This window comes from Leptidea sinapis, chromosome 7 (assembly GCF_905404315.1).
Source record: "Leptidea sinapis chromosome 7, ilLepSina1.1, whole genome shotgun sequence".
Lineage (NCBI taxonomy): Eukaryota > Metazoa > Arthropoda > Insecta > Lepidoptera > Pieridae > Leptidea > Leptidea sinapis.
The window spans coordinates 12,259,122-12,282,452 of record NC_066271.1 but is presented as its reverse complement, the minus strand read 5'-3'; the positions used below and the strand labels follow the sequence as shown (position 1 = coordinate 12,282,452).

Below are 23,331 nucleotides of genomic sequence, written 5' to 3'. Positions count from 1 at the left end.
GAGCCCCCGCGTGGGGCCCCGAGGGTTCCAAGATTGATGCCCCACGACCAACTCTTCACAGCCACGAAAATCAGCAGGTACATGACTGAGAGGGTGCCTATAAATATACCAAAATTGAATAAAAATAAATACTAGAGACAATAATGATTGCTAATTAAAGCTATGTCCAGATAAAAAACCATAAAACTAAAATAAAGACCTGTTTAAAATACGAATTACGGCCCGCTTGTTTTTCCATAGAAACTGGTGCTATTCAAATTCAAATTCAAATATTTTTATTCAAAATAGGATTTATAATCACTTATTGAACGTCAAAAATCTACCACCCATTCAAAAGAGACTGCCTCAGACCTGAGAAGAATTGGCGCAAGAAACTCAGCCTTTGCCTTGCTCTTTACAACACCTGCCTCCCTCGTACCACAAAACGCATTGCACGAGGCAATAAACTGCCACTGACATACAAAGTACCATGAGTATTTTGTGTGCCAAAATAAAAATAAATATACCAAAATTTAATAAAAATAAATACTAGAGACAATTATGACAATTAATTAAAACTATGTCCACAAAAACGTCGGGACGTTTTGAGAAAAGGAAAGGACCGCAGGACCCGCAACCGGCGAGTAACGTATGAAAAGAGTAATGAATGTAGAGTTAACGCGTGAGGTTTGTAAGTAAAGAAGCAAATGGCATTCTGTTGTCTTTGCCTACCCCAACGGAAACAAGTCGTGAGTATGCGTGTGTGAATGTCCACAAAAAATTCATAAAAATTAAATAAAGTTATTATAAAATACCAGTTTAAAATACGAATTACGGCCCGCTTGTTGTCGTCGTTAGAAACTGATGCTATGGCTTTGCTCTTTACAACGCCTGCCTCCCTCGTACCTGACACTGACACTGACATATGAAGTACCATGAGTATTTTATGTGCCGGCGATTAAACGATATTCATAATAGGTATTTATCAGCTCTATCAGCAACCAAATTTTAGTCATTCGATTGTCCAAACGTAACATCATTATGAAAGAAATATTTTACTCGTATACATAATAGAATATTTAAAAATGTTTGTTGATTAATAAACCTAAAATATTAAAAAAATATTATCAATAAAAGTTGTAACTTACCCAAAGAATTAAATTTTGTAAAAAACGAAACATTTTTGAAGTTCAACAGCGGGAAGACTAGTATAGCTACATATATAGGCACTGTTGTGTGGAGGCCCCAGTACGGGGACGAAGGATACGGGGATTCTGTTAGGGACCCGATGATCTCCTGTGGGCACAACACTGTAGAGTTGTATGTTGTTCCATTTATCGATGGTTGATCTGTAAAAAATACGATCAAGCATAAAATGACCTACATATTTTTAATAATAAATTTACCTAACAAGTAGGTACTTATTTATCATAATAAGTAAGTAAAATAGATCCAAAAGATCATAAAATTGCGCTTTCAAAAAAGTTAGGTTACAAATATAAAGGGGATTCCTTGAAGCATCGGCATCATAGCTCACTAGATATTCGCAATGCAAACAATTCAGTCCATCATGTGAGGTCAGCGGTCTTGACGCGCTGAATGCTCATTGGTCAGGTAATAACCACAACATATCGCATTTAATCTCTACTGGCTACTGTGGATTTAGATCTGTGTTGCTAATATGATTCTGAGAGCGTTTGTCCTTTATTCGGAATCTACGGGGCCATAACCTCAGGTCACCTTGAAGCCTCTAAAATTCGTATGCATATGAGCATCGTGTAGGTACTCACCAATGAAGTAGTTGACAGTGTAGTAGAGGAAGTTTGTGATGAGCACCCAGTAGAGCACGTTGGCACCGGTGAGTACCATCAGACTGAAGGCGTGGGCCACCACCGCTGCGGCAGGGCCCAGCAACGTTCGGCACAGAGCCGGCACCTCGCAGCTGTCACCACCTGCAGAAAACCCTTCAGCTTCATTTTCATAACAACCGCGCGTTCAGCAAGAACTCTTGACTCACGACAACAAAAACGACTTACGGACCTTCAAGATTAGAACATACTCGCAGCTTAAAGGCCGGCAACGCATCTCTTGCTCCTCTTTCCTCCTCCTCACAAGCCAAGCATAAGGTGCTTTCTTTTGAAGCGCGCCATGTAATGTCGTGAAATAAAATAAATTATTTAGTAACCTAAGGGCAGTTGCTCCATTCCCTATCTGTGGTACCAATAAGAAAGTCATTTATGTTATCACACAGACTCTCAACTCACCGTGATACCTATTGACGATGATCAAGAGGTAGGCGGTGTAGAGACACAGGGCAGCCATGAACATCATCAGCACCAGGGCGGCTGGGAGACCAGCGCGCTCCACGCCCCACGCCATCGTCAGCAGTGACGAGCCCATTATGGTATTCCAGATCGAGAAACTGGAACAGTTAAGTTGCTTTAACATTCAGATACTATATCGAGCCCCTCCGTACACAGTGCGATTTTCAAGGAGCTGTCTTCCACTTACTACAAAGCTGTGGAATGAGCTTACATGTGCTGTGTTTCCAGGACCATACGATATGGGTACCTTCAAAAGAAGCGCCTACACCTTCCTTAAAGGCCAGCAACGCTCCTGTGATTTCTCTAGAGTCACAAGAGAATGTGGGCGGCGGTGATCACTTAGTAACATTTCCATACAATTAAAACTATTCATTAATATTTGTTCATTTGATCATATACTCTATGACAGGACATATTTTCTATGAGAAAATTTATTGGCGCACGGTTTGATAGTTCTCCTGTGAAACATTTTCATTACAACAACAGGCTGCATATTTTACGAAATAATTCTTGATGTTATGATATATTATTGACAACTTCATCAAAAAACATTATTTTATTTATTATATACAGAACAACGTCTGCCGGGTCAGCTAGTATTTTATATATTTGATGCCGATATTTCGATCCAATTGCATGAATCGTGGTCACGGCGGGAATTCGCTGGCGGCGAGAAACACTTTACACATTCGTTCGTCGTCACACATGACGATCTTCTGATCTAATATCATATAAATAATAGGATTCAGAGGGTCTCTGTGAATGGCAGGAGATCTCCTGGGACTCCTCTCGATATGGGGGTACCACAAGGGTCTATTCTTGGACCCTTCCCCTTCCAAATTTATATGAATGATCTACCTAACCTTGTAGAAAAAAAAACACATGGTGGTATTGTTTGCGGATGACACTTTACTTATATTCAAAGTGAAACGAAGCCAAGTTTTATATGACGAAGTAAACAATGCTCTTTCTGACATCGTGTACTGGTTTAGCGCCAATAACTTATTGTCATAAGACCAAATATATTAAATTTACCGCGCCAAATGTCAAAAATGTAGATGCGGATATTTTATTAAATGGTGAGGTGGTAAAACCAGTGGAATCTGCTGTATTTATTGGCATTACTCTTAATTCCAAATTGCAATTGGGCCCCATATTGAAGGATTGGCGAATAGGCTTAGTTCTGCAGCATATGCGGTTAAGAAAATTAGACGATTAACTGACATAGATACGGCGAGATTAGTATACTTTAGTTATTTTCATAGTATTATGTCCTATGGTATATTATTATGGGGCAGTGCGGCCGAAATTAATACCATCTTTGCAGCAGAAGAGAGCTATTCGCGAATGATTAAGAGAAAAATTTAAAGAAATAAACATTTTGACTGTTGCTTCTCAATACATTTTTGATAATGTTCTGTATTTACATAAGCACATTTAGGAATTTTCTAGAAACTGTGACATTCATAATGTTAACACGAGGAACAAACATAAACTTGTTATGCCTACTACTCGGTTGGGTCGAGTTAGTAAGTCTTTTGTTGGGCGATGTATATGCTTATACAATATGATCCCAGAAAATGTACAAAACAAATGTGTTACGAAATTTAAAAGAATTGTTAAAAAACATTTGTGTGGGAAAGGTTACTATAGCATAAACGATTTTCTTCATGACACCACGGAGTGGGAATAAAGCGAACACCTTCAATTATAATTAGGCTCTTTAATTATAAATATTTATTGTACGATATCACATTGTAATCCATATTTTTATATAAAAAAAAACCCCGCTGAGTTTCTTGCGCCCATTCTTCTCAGGACTGAGGCAGTCTCTTTTGAATGGATGGCAGTTTATAACGTTCAATAATTGATTTTGAATCCTATTTTGAATAAAAATATTTTAATTTGAATTTGAATTGACACTTGACACAAATAGTACGTCAATCTGTCCACTTGGCGCCTAGTTCGTTTTGGTCTTTAATTCCCTACTTCACGACAAACACTACTGACGCCGTCCATGCTGTCGCGTAGCAACGCTTAGACGTATATGAAGAGACTTGTCAAACTTCAAGACATTGATAATTTCAACAACTCCGTCAGCAATACACGTAGCTCAGCGGTAAAGTGTTGACTTTAGACGCTGTAGACCCGGGTTCATTACACGTACCAGTATGGAATTTTTGGGTTTGGTAAAGTTAATGGAAATATCAAGTAAGTTCAAGATCAAATCGAACAGAGTAAAGAGGATGGAAAATGTGTAAGCAGGATAACAATAGTTAAAAGAAATTTCTAGCACAATTTAAATTTAAAGATGGAATGGGAGAATCATTTGGAAAATAGAACAGATCCGGGGGTATATAAGCCGTACTAAGCGTGGCCTACGGCAGTTCTAGTTCTGACTCGAAATTCGTAAGGAAGAAGAAGAAGAAATGAAATATGAAGTGAAAAATGCCAAGTGATCCAGGTGAAGAAGAAGAAGAGACTTAGTGTTCGGTGCGGTGTGACGCGTTGAAGGTACCGCCGCCCACAAGAGGAACAGCGGCAGACCGGCGAAGTGCAAGTTCAGAAAAAGTGAACGCAAATAAAGACTCGTCCCTTTAAGCGGAGTATTATTTCCAATCCCTGACCCACTCTCGTGTCAATACTTCCGGATCTTTTCGTTGCATTCGTACTGCAGAGAGAGACCACGGGATTCCATGTTTGCGCTAGCCTAAAACCATCCTCCCAATCAAAATTATTAGGATGCTTTTTAATTTCTATAGCTTCTCTAACAAACCGCGGGATGCATTGGCGTTCAGCAGAAATCACTCGTGGGTTGTGCAGCTCGATCCAATGGTTGGTAGCGGCTTTAAGCAAGTGTTCGGCTATTGCAGACTATTCCACTAGATACTACTACCGCTACGGAATCAAATGGTACTCTGAGAGAGAAGAAGCGGCGCAAGAAACTCTCCCAGCATTCTTTTTTTGCACTGTTTTTAATTAAATATACAATATTGTACTGTCATTGCTATTACTATAAAATAATTATAATCTAGTCACAGGCTGTCCGATCACTTAGATATTCAGCTGTGGAGTAGTAGGATTTACGACGGAGCCATTTTTTAATAAAACATTTAAATTTTTATATAGAAAAGGCCTGAACAGTGGCTGGGACTTTATTATAAAAGTGTATACATTTACCCTTAAAGCTATTATGTATATTATGAAGCCTACTAGAATAAAACTTTAGAGGTACCAGAGTAGCAAAAAGTTGGGAAACTAAACTTACATGGTGATTAGAGAACTCTGTTTCTTTCTCTCGGGCTTGGATTTCGCCAGTGTCCTCTTGTAGGTCGCTATAATATCAGTATCCGATAGATCTCCTGGTCCCTGAGAACACAAAAATGTATTAAGTAAATCATGTGGCACTCAAAATCGTTTTTCATACAGACACATTCCAATAACATTCTACAAAATAATTTTTAAGAATCACTTTGAGAATGCTTTAAAGCCATTGTTAGTCTATCGATATACACTGATAATTTATACATACAAGTGTTGTTTCGATTAACTGGAATGTTTAAATTAAATTATTTTCAGTAGTAAATGTATCCCGACGTTTCGTGGATTTTGTAATTTGCTTGGTCACGGGCGACGGAATATCCGACTACGATTAAATTTTAAAAATAAACAGGTACCTATACCATCCTTAGTCTCAGGTTACTAGGCGCACATCAATGCATGTGGGTGATCCCTCAATTTTTCCATTAATAATGTTCGAATCAAATAGGTATTGCTAGTAAGCTACGGTAATAACGGTATTTTTAATTTAATTTAAAGAACTGCATTCATTTTAATTTAATTTATGTAAAAACTATATTTATAGCTCTAAAATGTACGGGTCTGGCTCGGTGTTGTTTTGCTATTAAAATATATATGAAGCTTGTTTTCCATTTGCAAGATCTAAGATACCAATGAAGGAAAAAGCATCAATAGAATATCAAGTTCATTCAATATTATAACAAACTGATACCAAACTAGTTTATCATCTAGTTATTCTCGTCAGTGTTTTAGTGCATAAGTTGTGAGTGAACTCATTTGATAAAGTCTTAAAATAAAACTCTTTAATCAGCAAACGTAACTGGTTTACTTCAAGGCTCAAGTAATTGGTTATCGTTAATTAGGTAAAGCGATAATAATATTATCATATTAGCTCGTGCCACAAAGATATTATCCTAGCTATTTCAGTTTTGTAGCAAGGCACACTCTCAAGCAAGTATAACTTAACAATTTGTATTGACAACGAATATCTAAAAACCTTGTATGTACACACACAATCGTGATTCTTAGGCTGGGTTGCAACAACTAACTTTAGCAATAACAAATTGTTTTTATGAAAATAAGGGACGAGACGAGCAGGAAGTTCATCTGATGGTAATTGATGCGCCCTGCCCATTACAATGCAGTGCCGCTTAGGATTCTTGAAAAACCCAAAAATTCTTAGCGACACTAATTGCGCTCGTCACGTTGAGACGTAAGATGTTAAGTCTTATTTACCCAGTAATTTCACTAGTAATGGCGCCTTTCAGACCGAAACACAGTAATTTTTACACATTACTGCTTCACGGCAGAAATAGGCGCCGTGGTACCCATAATCTAGCCGGCATCCTGTGCAAAGGAGCCTCCCACTGGTAAATGTAACATGTTAGAGTACCCGTTAAGCAAAAAATGTGTTCTACCGATTGTCAATTTTTAGATGACGTCATAACTTAAAGTTAAAATTATTATGTCAAAAGCAAAATAGCTATCTGTCAAAAATTTGAAATAAATATTCGATATCGACTTGATACTTCACTTTTTAACTTTAACTATGCCAAGTAATACGATAGTGCATCACATTCCGCAGTCTATGTTAAAGTTAGCGTTACTGTTAACGTTAAACTTGACTTAAACCTTAACTATAACAGCTAAAATGACGCAACTCAGCTATAAAAAATGTAGAATTAGCATTGAAACTCACAAAATTGATTTTCGCCTGCTAGGTTTTAGAAGATGTCGTGTGACTTGTTTGCGTTTCATGTACACCCACAAAGAGGTTCATGTGACAAGAGAGTGGGCGTCAGTCACTTACCATGATATTAAATCAAATCAAATCAAAATCACTTCCATGATATTCTTACTTCTATTATTACTTCCAACGTCTCTTACCATGATATTAAATCAAATCAAATCAAAATCACTTTATTCATAATAGGTTACGGAAATGACACTTATGAATGTCAATTTTTTTTTATTCTTATTGAATCTACTATGACCCGTAGTCTTGTTAGAATTATTTCACGCAATATTCTTTAAAACGATACCTAAATAGATACCTAGTTTTGTAATAAGAGGTTAAGTGCGCTTATTGTAGTAGAGAGAGACATAAGATGTTACGTCTCATTTGCCCAGTAATTACACCAGCTTCGGCGCCCTTCAGATCGAAACACAACTGGTATTGTATAAGTAAAATTATAACGATGCCCTCCAAAACATGACTTTTAAAAAATAATTCATACAACTCAGTTCTTCTACCATAAAAAGCTGTGAGATCCAAGTCGGTCAATTTAATTAGTCTCTACTTAAGGGTCCGTCTGTATTAAGTTATTAGATACGAAATTAGCTAACCTAACAACATCTTATAGTTACCATATCAATTGAAAAATGGTCCCATTCTGTATCGAGACCTTTGGTCCGTGGGGTCCTAGCGCTATAAGGCTTCCTTACGCGGTCCTTAAGGGGTGGGGTCGTTGACCCGCATCGCTTGGCTAGTGTCTCAGCCATGCCCGCGTCGACCGTATATCTAACGCTATAGATATATACGTTCGAGCACTGTTTGCCTAAAGTGTTGGGAAAACCTCGCCTTAAGGAAATAGCAAAAAGGTTAGTCGACATCACAGGAGACGGAAGAGCTGGCCGATACCTCGGACAAAGAATTAGTCCAGCTATTCAAAGGGAGAACGCTGCCAGTATCTACGGAACCTTGCCTAAAGGGACTCGTATTAAAAAATTATTTTAATTACTTTCAAATTCAAATATTTTTATTCAAAATACGATGTGACATCACTTATTGAAAGTCAAAAACTACCACCCATTCCAAAATGAATGCCTCAGACCTGAGAAAAATGGGCGCAACAAACTCTACTATATTATATTTTTAGGGTTTTTACTTTTAGGTTCATTGTTCGAGTAGATATTTCTTTATTTCTGTATAAATAAATGAAGATCATATAGTGACCGTATCATTGAAATTTAAAAATGACCATATCAATTTACGACACGATCTGGGGGCACAGTACATATGTCTGTCTACTGTGGCACGGTAGTGTTTATCTTTATAGTTGAAGGTTATACTATCACAGTGAGATATTAATTACTTTTACAGAGTAAATAATCAGTTGTATATAAATACGTAAATCATTAAATGTAAAAACAATTACATTGCAACCTCGGCGGGTCGTTACTTTATAGAATTACTAGCTGATACCCGCGACTTCGTCCGCGTAGATAAAGGGTTTATAAAAATAATAAGCAAGTTTGGAATTGACGATTATCTAATGTCCTATTCCAGTACCAATTCCCGTTTTCGCTCGCGTTCTCAGCATATTATATGAATCTTATTGTGAGGAAGATTGCTATGGCAAACTAAACGTACTATTGGGATAGTAGTTATAACTCATCGATATGAATTTCAATTTTTTACAAATCCCGCGGGAACCATGGATTTTTCCGGGATATATTGTAGCCTATGTCCTTTCCCAAGCTCTAGTCTATCGCTTTACTAAATTTCATCAAAATCGGTTCAGTAACTCCGGCGTAAAAGCGTAACATACTAACATTCACATTCATAATAATATTATAGAAGGAATATCAATTATAAAGGAATGATACAGTATATATTATTAATATAATCAATTCTTCTTCCCAAACGAACAAGAACGGACCTTTTTCCTCACCACAAGTCCTAACCATAGAGTATAGATAAAGCATACGAGAGATAAGAACATCAGCTCTAACGGAGATACAGCAAGATAGAAAAGGAAAGAGAATCATTGTTTGCTATAGCCGATTTTGATTAACAAGTCGTAAACAGTCAGCCACGTTTGGTATAGCTCATTATCTGGCTGCAAGGTTGTCTTTACAAAGTATATAGTCCTGACATACACTGGCTGATTTACCGTTTTCAATAACCTATCTACCCTTAGTTTAACTTACGGATACATTGCTGTCACCGTTTAATCTCAAGATCTTATGTATCCATAGTTATGTCCAATATAGTTATATAGCCATTCCCAATATTCAGTCTTTCTCCGGTTGCGGCCAACTTGAGATAAAAAAAAGGTAACTATCGTTGACTTTCCTGTCCCAATAAACTTATCGACGGTAACTCATCTTTTCCGTACACGCTGTCTGTCAATGGGACGACGTATAGCTTACCAGCCATAGCAGTTTGTGGGGAAAGTGCAATTCACGCGTCCCAATAAAAGGCGATAAGAATGACTTATCGGGTATGTTGGGACACCTTCAGATTATTGACAGCTAATTACTAACTGTAGAAAGCAGTAATTTATCTGTATCTGTAGATAGTATATTGGGAACAGCCGTATAGACCAATGCTATCTGTCAATAGGTTATTGAAATGTAAGTAAGCGTAAAATGATAGATTTGTCTACGTGTAGTAAGTTAAACTAAGGATAGATAGGTTATTGAAAACGGCCGTTAGTCGCATTGGCAGTTTTAGTAAACCGGCCGATGCAATTATTATAGCATCCCCTTAACTAGCAATCTAAGCATTATGTAGTTTATTTAATAAACGATTCACAAAGCTTATAAAAGTTTACAATTATGACAAAGTTATATCTAGTTAGATATATGTTGGACTTCTATCGGCAGTCTCCGCCTGCCTGTTTTTATTATTTAATTGGAGCTGGAAAATCAGGAAAGATGGAACCTATGCTTCCCCGGGGCAATAAAAGATTAGGGAAATCCCAGGCCCAAGGGTGTCGTAAGAGGCGTCTAGGGGCATTTACCAGTGGAAGGCTCCTTTGCACAGGATGCCAGCTAGATTATGGGTACCACAACGGCGCCTTATTCCGCCGCGAAGAAGTAATGTGAATGCATTATTGTGTTTCGGTCTGAGGGGCGCCGTAGCTAGTGAAATTACTGTGCAAATGAGACCTAACATATTCTTATGTCGGAGACGAGCGCAATTGTAGTGCTTCAGTTATAGTAATCCTGAGTAGCACTGCATTGTAATGGGCAGGGCGTATCAATTACCATCAGCTGAACGTCTGCTCGCCTCGTCCGTTATTGTTATAAAAAAAAACATACCAAGGTATCAGAGCTGCTCCCGTGTGATATGGCTCTGTAGGTGGGTGTGAGGTGCTGGCAGATGAGGGGAGTGGTCTCCCGGTCCTTGGTGCTGTGGAAGCTGGCGTTGCTTGTGGACCCTGATGGGATCTGTCTGTGGAAATCATGGTGATTTAGTATTGAGTTGTTTTATGTATGCATTTAAAATATTATAGATTTGAATTACGTTCCTACCTACTATGTGATTGTGGCCATATTTATCTTGCCGTTTCTAAGGCAACGGTCTTAAAATATCAGAAAAATCACACTTATAGGCCACAAAATAGTTCAGTTTCCAATTTTCAAATATTAATTAATATTTTTCATCGCTTTATACACTGGCCTGCCACCAGTGTAGTTTTATTGTGCAATTTAAGAAATTATCCGTCACATTACAATGAAGTATTAACACTAAGCCCTGTCAATAGTACATAGTGTAATATTAGATTAATACATGTGTTCAACAAACATCTAAGGACAATTTAAAAAATAGGACTAACTCATACTTGAAGAAGCTTCCATCCTCATTGTATTCACATTCGGAGAAGTCAGAGCAGGCGCCGAATACCCTGTAATATAAACAATTAATGAGATAATATTATAACTATGTGGACTGTATGTAGGTACTCAATAAGTTCCTCCATTAAAATCGATGGATGAGTAGTAAAGGCGACACTGAGTTAGTCTTTTTTTTTATGGAATAGGAGGACAAACGAGCGTACGGGTCACCTGGTGTTAAGTGATCACCGCCGCCCACACTCTCCTGCAACACCAGAGGAATCACAAGAGCGTTGCCGGCCTTTAAGGAAGGTGTACGCGCTTTTCTTGAAGGTACCCATGTCGTATCGTCCCGGAAACACCGCACAAGGAAGCTCATTCCACAGCTTCGTAGTACGAGGAAGAAAGCTCCTTGAAAACCGCACTGTGGAGGACCGCCACACATCCAGATGGTGGGGATGATATCGTAACTTGTGGCGTGTCGTGCGAAGGTGAAAGAAGTCTCGCGGACAATGAGTCTTGTCCTTCCTTGCTTGGAATATTTTAGATTTTCGGGCCGGGAGTAGGTATGCTTTGTGAATCGAATAGTATATTTTGGGTGGCGAAGATACGGCAATAGACCGTTGATCCAAAATTTAAAGTGCTTTTCTTGCCCTCGAGTAAAGATTGAGTGTTCCCGACACGTAACGACTAAGAGCGAGTACACATTAGGCGTTTTGAAGCGCGCGCTTTGGTAACGCGCGTTTTGAGAACCAGTAGTTCTTATCTAGGTGTACACACGCAAGCGCACGTTTCTGATCAAGCGCACGTCGAACGCGCGCTTGGAGATTTTCGTTCAAACGCGCGTTGGGAGGGCGTCAGCCGCGCGCTTAGAGATACATGAGCCGCCATTTTGTTGTACATTTGAACGCGCGAGAGTGGGCGCAATTCACCAAAATGGAGACCGAGCACTTCAATACAGACTTATTTATCGACGAAATCCAAAAGCTGTATGGGACATGGAAAGTCCTGAAAGATTATAAAAACAAAATATTAAAGAAAAGGAATTGGGAGGAGATTGTTGAAATTTTATAGAAGCCACACACAAGCAATCACTTCGACGTCCATTTCCGAACTGAGCCGAGTATGGACGCCCTACTGACGCTCGTAAAACGACGTGCTAAGCGCGCTGTATGTACGCTACCAACGCGCGCCTAACGCAACGCCGAGCGCCTAATGTGTACTCGCCCTTAGGGAGCTTAGGAGAGGATTCGATATCAATTCAAACTCCGGTGACGCATATCTAAGGACTAGCCCCCTTATTCATATTAGTAATGCTAACTTATAGCATTACTAATTCTCACTCTGTCTTCTTCTATTGACCTAAGTCAGAATGAAAAAAAACACTCCTAAGCAGCTGTTTAAAGTTAGCGGACCATTATGAATAAGGAGGTAAGTCCCCTGTTGGTATACCATATATCTATCGGCCCATGCTCGTACACAGATCGTATAAACACATTATATTCGTTTTAAATAAAAGCGGTTAAGTATTTGACAATGGACAAGAAAAAACTACTAAAATCTTTTAGCACAGCATTTAATTGCTAGTGAAGCGTGTATACCGCTTATGTAATAGATATTTATTATATTTTCATAGGTGTAGAACGTAGTGTTGGTATGCCCCCCACAAGATGGACCGACGATCTGGTCAAGAACGCCGGAATAGGTTTGATGAGGGCAGCGCAGAACCGATTCTCATGGCTATCTTTGGGGTGGCTTTTGTCCATCAGTGGACGTCGTCCAGCTAAAATGAAAGTGTAGAAACACCTAGGGAAATCGAAAAAGTAGGTAGCTTAAAATGTATTCGTGAACTACGTTATTACTGTCAAGATATTTTTTATGGAGTCCATAATAGTTAATTCAAGACGTCTAAGTATATCATGCTGGGTATGACTCTGAAGAGGTAAACGAGTAGCAGGTTTTTGTTTGTTTTCTTAATATTTGATGAATTTAGATCGGTATTTTACACGCTTTTAGTATCGTTTACCTGCCAATGCCACGGTAACCCTTGAAAAAAACTTTATGATGGTCTATAGTTCTTACCTGTGTTGGGAGCATGCGCTGTAAAAATTTCAGCTGTTACAAAATAACAAAGGACTCTTAGACGATCCTGACTGGAAAGTATCCTCGCACTAACGGGCAGTCGTAATCGTTCATTGTTAAATAGTCATAAAACAGGTATAGGTATAGGTACATAAAATAGGTATTATTAAGAAATAACTGAAGTTTTTTTTTTAAAAATAACATCGTCTAAATGATGACCCTCTCTACGACGACACTCCTATAATCGCAAACGGAAGTTATTGAAAACTTTCTTCAGTAATGCTGGTGTAATTGCTGCCATTTCACCACGGATATTCTCCTTGAGCTGATCGATGTTTTTCAGATTATTGCTGTAGACTTTGCTCTTGAGGTATCCCCACAAAAAAAAGTCAGGAGGCGTCACGTCTGGACTACGTGGGGGCCATGGGATATCACCTCTTTTCGAAAACAGTCTGCCAGGGAACATCTGTTTCACAACCGCCATGGAGTCATTTGATGTGTGACAGGTAGCTCCGTCTTGTTGAAACCAAGTCCTAGAATTCACTATTCTTGAATTTTCAAGCTCTGGAGCCAAAAAACCTTCCAACATCGCAACATAGCGTTCGGTATTAACAGTGACGTTTTGCCCCCGCGCATTTTCAAAGAAAAACGGTCCAATTATTCCTTTACCAGAGATTGCTGCCCATACTGTCACTTTAGGACTATGCAGTGGTTTCTGGTGCTTGAGTTTGGGATTCTCACTGTTCCAGTAACGACAATTTTGACGGTTTACGAACCCATTGATATGGAAGTGGGCCTCATCTGAGAAAAGGATATTGTCAAAATTGGAAAATCGATTAAGCATTTCATTAGCAAATGCGAGCCTTGCTCCGAAGTCAGACTCTTTCAATTCTTGTGTTAACTGCAGCTTGTAAGGATGCAGTTTAAGATCCAAGTTTAAAATTCGTTGCAAACTTCGTCTCGATAAGTGTAAGACAGACGATCTCTTGCGAGTAGACATTTGTGGATCTCCTCGTACAGACTGCATAACTCTCTCAATATTGTCGTCGGTCCTAGATGTTCTTGGACGACCTTTTGCTTGTGGTTTAAACGTTGAACCAGTCTCTTCAAAACGCTGTACCCATATTTTAATTAAATTAGCACTCGGAGCTTCAGAACAATATAAACGCCTAGTAACGATGTATGAACGAGAGTTCTCGTATAATGCGCGCACGCAAAATGCGCGACGCTTCCCGTCGAAGTGACTCATAGTGACTAAAACTCCATGAGCCCGCCTACCCAACGATGCAGACTCCCCCCGCCCGCGCACTTTCTACCCCGCGAAAAAAGATGATGCAATATGCACGTTCTATTACACCACCCTGTATTCACATATATAAGCATATTGAGGAATTAGCTATCTAACTGTGACAATTATAATGTTAACCGAGGAACAAACATAAACTTGTTATCCCTACTACTCGGCTAAGTCGAGTTTGTAAGATTTTTTAATGGGCGATGTATATGCTTTTACAAAATGATCCCAGAAAATGTACAAAACAAATGTGTTACGAAATTTAATAGAATTGTTAAAAAAAGTTTCTGTGGGAAAGGTTTACTATAACATAAACGATTTTCTTAACACACCACTTAAGCACAGACTGGGAATGCAGCGAACACCCTCAGGCTCTTTAATTATAAATGTTTATTGTACGATATTTCATTGTAATACATATTTTTATTTAAGAAAACCCGCTGAGTTTCTTGCGCCCGTTCTTTTTCAGGTTCTGAGGCAGTCTATTTTGAATGGGTGGTAGAGTTTGATGTGCATTAAGTGATTTTGAATCCTATTTTGAATAATAATATTTGAATTTGAATTTAATAATAATAATATTCACACACTCTCACACAAATTATCTTATCCCTAAACTAGGCATAGCCTGCACTATGGGTACAAGACAACGATATATTTAATACAATATACTTACTTAAACATACATAAATACATATAAAACTTCCATGACTCGGAAACAAACATCTATATTCATCATAGAAATTATTATTGCACCTACCAGGATTCGAACCCGGGACTTCTAAGCTCAGTAGGCAGGCTCACTAACCACTGGGCTATAGAGGTCGATTTGAATTCAATAATTGGTATTACATCTCTTGTTCATTTTTTTTGTACGGACTTTGTAGCTCAAGGAAAGCTCAACTATTCAAAGTCCATTGCTTATCGAACGCTTAACTTTTGGGCCGGCCTCGGCCTGGTTGTTCTGATATTTTATTTAGTTCAAAATAAATACGTATTTGGAATTAAAAATTTAAGTTCATCTTATCAAACATTTTTGCCCCATTAAGATAAGTATGTAGTAGTAATTGGTTATTTAGATTCAAGTAAAATTACTTCCAAAGTTGTATATTACTGCCTTAGTTTTAAAATTAGATATTACCCAAAAATGGATATATAGATATTTATCTATAAAAATAACAATCTTTATACGTACTTATACCTATGCGTATGTTTAATCCCTACGAATATTATAAATGTGAATGTAAGTTTCTTTGTTACGTTTTCACGCCTAAACCACTAGACATACTAGAGCTTGGAAAAGCACATAAGCTACCATTTTTTCTAAAAAATTTAAATGAGGGATGAAAGTTTGCATGAGAATTGGTCATATTCGGAGATAAATTGATGAAACTTTATATTTGGGTACTTGATAAGACGTCATTTAAAAATATTTGTTAGAGCATTTTTTAAACTTTAACCTACGTGAGGATGAAATAAGAGATTAAAGTTCGCAGGGAAATACTATTAAAGAGACTGCCCACAATGACATGAGATATTTATTATCGCTTTATCGCAAAAGAGTGTCGCCAGCAGCGGAAAAGTAGTTTTTATGTTTATTAATTTGAGGGTACTCTGAAATCTCTTAAAAATAAAAAATGCTACCCAAAGCATAGTTACTTTACAACGCAGACGAAGTTGCGGGCAAAAGCTAGTAATAATAACTGAAATAATAATTGATGATATGACAAATAATGAAGGTTTAAATAAATTTATAAATTATTAAGACTTTTAACACAAAAAAAAAATTATACACGACGTTACAGTGACCAGAAAAATAATTTTAAGAAATTCTGTTTGTATTTGTACGCGGGTCTAACAAATTACTCAACGGATTGGGATGCAGTTTTAACTGATTAATTAATAGTTTTTTTTTATTTGTACAATACCTACATGGCTTGGCACCGACTTCAAAGCTATCAATATGTAGCACAAACAAATAATTGTATATTATTAATATTAAAAATAAAGGTTTGCATGAGAGGTGTATTAAATTAAATTTTTAGTTATTTGATACTTTTCAGTTTTTGAAGTCGGTTTTTCTAAACGTAGTTTATTTTTTACGTTTTAGTGTCAGTTAATAATAATATATTATCAACCTGAATGAAAACTCAAAAAAAAAGCCGTAAACAAAAAACAATTATGTCATCCAGGTAGACGAAAATTTTCATATAAATGTTTATAAAATGAAAACTACTGGGCCAAACTATGTAAGAATTACGTAAATCGGATAATAACTCTCAGAGAAATCAGTGTACATACATAAAAAAAATACCGATCGAATTTATAACCTCCTCCTTTTTGAAGTCGGTTAAAAACAATTAATTATAATATTAATTTTTAAATTTAAATTATACTTAAGTAACTTAGATAGGTTTAATGTAATTAGTTCAAAAAGTAATAATATCTATTTTTACTATAAAACAAAAATTTATTTTAAAATATTATCGAATTTACCTATGTATTAATTTAATCAATAAGTAAATCAAATCAAAATTACTTTATTCATTTAGATTAAAAAACACACAGTTTACGAATATCAAATTTAATTTGTGTCTAGTAAAACACATGAGATCAATATCCTTTGATACATCTAATATTTTTTTAAACAGGTTGATAACATCTGGTTTGATTCTCTTTATCTTTTTTTTATGGAAAAGCGAGCGTACGGATCACCTGATCACCGTGGCCTACATTCTCTTGCAACAGCAGAGGAATCACAGGAGCGTTGCCGGTCGGAAGGTGTACGCGCTTCTTTTGAAGGTACCCATGTCGTATCGTCCCGGAAACACCGCACAACGAAGCTCTTTCCACAGCTTTGTAGTACGTGGAAGAAAGTTCCATGAAAACTGCACTGTGGAGGAATGCCACACATCCAGATGATGGGAATGATATCCTAATTTGTGGCGTGTCGTGCGAAGGTGTATTTAAGTGTCACTTTATCTGCGCGTAAACTTTTATTAAAATCATTAATCAAGCAAGAGAAAATCTAAGCTGTTGTCTCTATATAAGTAGTTTAAAATATATCTAAGTGATAACTTATGTTATTGGCCATAATCATAATAGTGTTAACTGTTTACATCTATTTAGTAAATATAATTCATCTGGTTATAATTATATCGTATCTTATTTTCAAGGCAGATTTAATAGCCTTGATCCCAAGATAAAGATTTATTGAGGCGTGCTATTAGCAGAAAATATTGATACGTTTACATTGTATTAATGTTCTTTTAACTTTTATTATTAATGTGAAACTTTATTTACATCGCCTCAAATATTTTTTGTCGAATTGAATAAAATTAACCTCAAAACTATCGCATTTCGTATTACAGCTGGCTTAGGAATAGGGGTGACGTTAGATTCAAATTCAAATATTTTTATTCAAAATAGGATTTAAAATCACTTATTGAAAGTCAAAATCTACCACCCATTCAAAAGAGACTGCCTCAGACCTGAGAATAATGGCCCAAGAAACTCAGCGGGCTTTTTTTTTAATATAAAATATGGATTACAATGTAATATCGTACAATAAACATTTATAATTAAAAAGCCTGAGGGTGTTCGCTTTATTCCCAGTCCATGGTGTCATTAAGAAAATCGTTTATGCTATAATAACCTTTCCCACACAAACGTTTTTTAACAATTCTTTTAAATTTCGTAACACATTTTTTTTTGTATATTTTCTGGGATCATATTGTAGAAGCATATACATCGCCCAACAAAAGACTTACTAACTCGACCAAACCGAGTAGTAGGCATAACAAGTTTATGTTTATTCCTCGTGTTAACATTATGAATGTCACAGTTTCTAGAAAATTCCTCAATGTGCTTATGAACATACAAAACATTATCGAAAATGTATTGAGAAGCAACAGTCAAAATGTTTATTTCTTTAAATTTTTCTCTTAATGATTCTTTAGGAGCTAGGTTATAAATCGCGCGAATAGCCCTCTTCTGCAACACAAAGATAGTATTAATATCGGCCGCACTGCCCCATAACAATATACCATAGGACATAATACTATGAAAATAACTAAAATATACTAATCTCGTCATATCTATGTCAGTTAACCGTCTAATTTTCTTAATCGCATATGCTGCAGAGCTAAGTCTATTCGCCAATCCTTCAATATGGGGGCCCCACTGCAATTTGGTATCAAGAGTAATGCCAAGAAATATAGCAGATTCCACTGGTTTTACCACCTCTCCATTTAATTAAATATTCGCATCTACATTTTTGACATTTGGCGCGGTGAATTTAATATATTTGGTTTTATGATTATTTAACAATAAGTTATTGGCGCTAAACCAGTACACGATGTCAGATAGAGTATTGTTTACTTCGTCAGATATAAATTCATGTTCCCTGGAGGCGTGGATTCGAACCCATCTGGCGAAGTTTTTTATAACATTAAATGAATATTTTATGATTATGTAAAGCATAATATTATTTTTAATTTTTTTTTCTTATGATTATTATGCTCGTATTTATATTTTTTTTTGTGAAAAAAGTTTCACTTGTATCGCGGTATTATACTTATAATATAAAACGGTTGGTTACCCTTCGTTTATGGAAATCAATCACAACGCTTTCTTTCGGACTGTATCCGATAAACCGTAATCGTAAGACTAATGAATTAAAAAAAACGAGAATTTTTATTTCAAGAGCAAGTAAAGTTATTTAAAAAAAAATACAATATAGCGAAAACTTAAAAATACAGGGGATACATAAGTTTTGGTTGTGGATCGCTGGTACGGTAATAAAATACCTGTATTACTGGTCACCAGGATTCCACTTTTACACAGTGACTAAAAAGCTTGAAATTCCAAAGGATAGAGGTAAATGTGTGTGTGTGTGTGTGTGTATGTGAGAGAGAGAGAGAGAGGGTGTATGTGCAAACATGCGTACGATAGGGTGTTCTCGGTTTATAGGTGTGCTAACTACCCAAGATTATGTCAGTTTATTCTTCCACACCAGCACAAGCATTCTGTAGCAAACGTCCATTAAACTGATAGAATATATAGAGAATTGAAATAATAATTATTTCTATCAGTAGAATATAGATATAATTGATCAACTTTTATTTTTTTTTCGTCGTATTTTAGGTGAAGTGATGTAGGACATCAACGAAGCCCTTACAACCAAAAGTAGTCTTCCTCCAAAATCAAGAAAGTAAATTAGATTCCAATGATATTGGCGAATGACTTAGCAACTTTAAATATTTTTATTATATTATTTATATTTTTATTATTATTAGTTTGCAAACTAAAGCTGAAATATATTTTTAATAGTGACTTTGTAAGTTCGATGAAATATTTTATTTATAGTTAAAATAGTTATCTAATAATAATCTGGTAAAAAATAACCCAAATACGAAGTGTTTAGTATTCATTTTTATGACAATAAGGGACGAGACGAGTAGTACGTTCACCAGATGGTCATTGATACGGCCTGCCTATTACAATGCAGTGCCGCTCAGGATTCTTGAAATACCCAAAAATTCTGAGCGCTTGAGCCAATTTTATATTTATTCAAACAAAATAAATCTTATAACTATATTATTACCATACTATCATTACATTAGAATAAAACTATCATTACGTGGAAGCGTACCAATAATACTGGCAGCATTCCCACGTTGGATAGCTAGGCTGTTCCGTTGACCGAACTAGCTGCCAGCGCTTGGGCTTCTAATAGCCCTATTGAGGCGCGAGGATAGTACTTTGTACATTCTCCGCGCCTCTGGGCCCCATGGGTCAAGTGTTTCGACACCAAACGGCACAAAGATGTATGACTCACTGAGACCAACATATTTGCGACGCTTGCTGTCTTCGGCAGTCAAAGCAGCAGCCCCAGCACCTACTGACGTAACTTTTACATGAGAATTACGTGTATTGTGGATAACATTTAAAGATATAACAACCATAAATTCAATAAAAAATTATGAAAATTTAATATCATGTTTGACCCATCCGAAATTAAATTATGTCTGTTTTCGGAAAGAGGGATTGAGAAATACAGAAAACTACTATCGTCATAAAGCTATCCTACAGCTTCTGTATTGGGTACTATAAACAAAACGAATAAAAATACCAAATATAATGGTGTATTTATAAATGGCGCCTTATTTTAATTCCAATATATTTAAACCTAACAGAAGATCACTCACAGATCCTATTTTATCTATCAGGTGCCAGCAAGTCTTTAATTTGCAAGAGTTTTCTGTAACCTACACAGACCATACTTAAGTATTTATAGGTTTATTACAAAGCTTTCGATATCCACCTGTACGTCTGTTTATTTCAGGGCCGGATTTAGGGGACAAAAGAGGGCCCCCACACTATCGTGTATATTAAATAATTTATTAGTCTCTGTAGACTTCGGAAATAACAATCAATTAACAACTAAATTTAATTGTTCATATTAAAATAAGATTAAATAAATAGGCTTCAAACAAAATGGGCAAATGAGACTTAACATCTTATGTCTCAGGGTACGAGCGCAATAATTGTAGTGCCGCTCAGAATTTTTGGGTTTAGCGGCACTGCATTATAATGGGTAGGGCGTATCAATTACCATCAGCTGAACGTCCTGCTCGTCTCGGTCCTTATTTTCATAAAAAAAAAACAAGATAAAGACATAACCATAATATAAAATCTTTCTCTCCTGAGTATTCTAAATTATTTACTTCCAGAGCTAGAATTCAGGGAAATCATCAACAATTTTTGGCGAAAATAGCTAGGAAGGTTCTTTCAGTTAACGCTAAACATTAATTTCAGATAATTCTTGTTTCAGGTTAAGTTTATATGTTTGTTAAATAAAAAAATAAAGTATCTGTACTTGGTTTCACAATAAATTATTTCTTGAAATACTTGTCTGAAAAAAATTGTCCATTTTAATTGGAAAATAATTTGGGGCCAGGGGTTTGTTGCCCCGAGGGCTCCAGACTTCTAAATCGGTTTTGGTTTGTTTTACGGTTAATTTTTTTAGTGTGTAGATATTACCTACATATTTTGTTAAGATATTGTTCACAGCCTAATTCTGTATTATTAATAACTGTAATAGAAAGCGCGAACTCACGAGATTTCACCCAGCCATAAAGCGTCTAACTATATATGTATATATTTTTTAATTATTTATTTATCGCGTGCGCCAATCATGAGCATGTTGGTGACGCGAACCCATAAGATTTTCTAGTACCAAAAAGTACATAACTCGGCTAAAGCAGTTTTAACTTCAAAAAGTGTGTGCCTAAAACCACTCAAAATATATGAAAAATTCATCAAGGCGTTTATTTATATTAAATATAACTATTTCTTTTGTTCTATATATTCATATAATCAACTACATCCTAAAAGTGGGGGGTTGCAATCGGACCATGATCTGAATACATTGGCACTATAAATTTTAAAAATAAAAGATTATGTGATGCAGATTATTTTAAATTATTTACAATAAAAGTGCAGTCCGTTTATAAATCATAATTATCTAATTATCTCTATTAATACTCCTTAGAATAATAAAAAAAGAACAAAGAGTAGAGACGTATTTCGCCGCAACAGCTGACAGCATTAGAAACGTTGTACAAGTGACATTGACCCTTAAGCATCACATAAATTTCTTGCCTTGTCTTCATAAAATGCTAATTATAGCTATGATTCAGTTATAGGACCCTCTACGGAACCCTACGTATTCGGAGGTTTACTGGTTACACCCGGTATATATTGCTCTGACTGAAAGCTCATCCAAGACCCCCAAAATTAAGTGTTTAGCGTGTAAGGATTTTTTTTTAAATTAAAATAGCTTTAAAAATTCTTACCCGTAACTACCACCAGATTGCACAGAACTAGCTGCAGACTCACAGCCACTCTTACTATTGTTACGTTTCGAACGCATTGTCGCCAAGACCGCTTTTGTCATGCGGCCTATCCTTGTCACGCGTGAACCGTAAATGATAAGAGATAACTTTGTCATGTGTGGTTACAATTACTTCTAGTTATATATATAGTATTGACACCAAGTATTGACATATAAATATTTAGATGGAGCGTCGCCCAATTGACGCATTCATTGGTCAAAATGGTAGCCACTTACTTGCGGGAAGGAGGATGATAGACATCGGAGTTGACAATGTCAGAAGACTAACTGAAACACATATAATATTAATACTAGGGTCGCACCCACGGCCTAACTTACGATGAAGGTGATACTTAATCCTATCACAGGTCCTATCCATATTTATGCAAAAGTGTAAGATATAGTAGTAGGAAATCAACCCTGAACAACATTCCTTCTGTGGTGTTCAGACATTCGACTACCACTCGACTTATGATCGAATCGGAATAACTAGCAAGAAATATTAACCAATTGAATAAGTAGCTGAGGATAGACTGTTCTATTTTTAACCCTTAAGTAAACTTGAATTCCTGCTGCATTTTATATCTGATTACCCGCAGCTGCAGCCTGCAGGCGTGATCCTACGTCACATATCAAATGACGCCTTGCGACGCGCCGTCTATAAGTACATTGAGATATTTTTTTATCGACAAGTAATTGAACCCAGTACGTTAGATAATGCAGTTGCTATGTTTAGGTAGCTTTATCGTAATCATTCTTCAAATAAATTTGGCCCCCATAACAGTCATATTTTCGCGTTGACCACAAAAAAAATACTAATTATGCCTCGCCTCTATTGGAATCGAAAAACTGGGTCCGGAAATCTGCAGCGATTTTGCCAATTCATTCAGATG

The 23,331-nt window shown here is 36.5% G+C and overlaps 1 protein-coding gene across 1 annotated transcript; it reads right to left on the bottom strand.

Moving 5' to 3' along the window:
• Nucleotides 1–381: 381 nt before the first annotated feature.
• Nucleotides 382–22,519, bottom strand: LOC126965257 (sodium-coupled neutral amino acid transporter 9 homolog). The gene is made up of 7 exons (XM_050808757.1): nucleotides 22,401–22,519; nucleotides 11,171–11,239; nucleotides 10,653–10,785; nucleotides 5,572–5,672; nucleotides 2,244–2,401; nucleotides 1,770–1,931; nucleotides 382–1,328 (listed from the first exon to the last, which is right to left on the bottom strand). The coding sequence occupies exons 1-7, from the start codon at nucleotides 22,499–22,501 to the stop codon at nucleotides 1,093–1,095; spliced, it is 960 nt and encodes a 319-aa protein (XP_050664714.1). The 5' UTR covers nucleotides 22,502–22,519; the 3' UTR covers nucleotides 382–1,092.
• Between the last annotated feature and the right edge of the window lie 812 nt (nucleotides 22,520–23,331).

Coding starts and splice junctions, on each gene's coding strand:
- LOC126965257 (XM_050808757.1), bottom strand. CDS start 22,501: ATGACAAAAGCGGTCTTGGCGACAATGCGTTCGAAACGTAACAATAGT. Junction 1,932..2,243: donor CATCGTCAATAGGTATCACG/GTGAGTTGAGAG, acceptor GGTTTTCTGCAG/GTGGTGACAGCTGCGAGGTG. Junction 1,329..1,769: donor CACTGTCAACTACTTCATTG/GTGAGTACCTAC, acceptor TATTTTTTACAG/ATCAACCATCGATAAATGGA.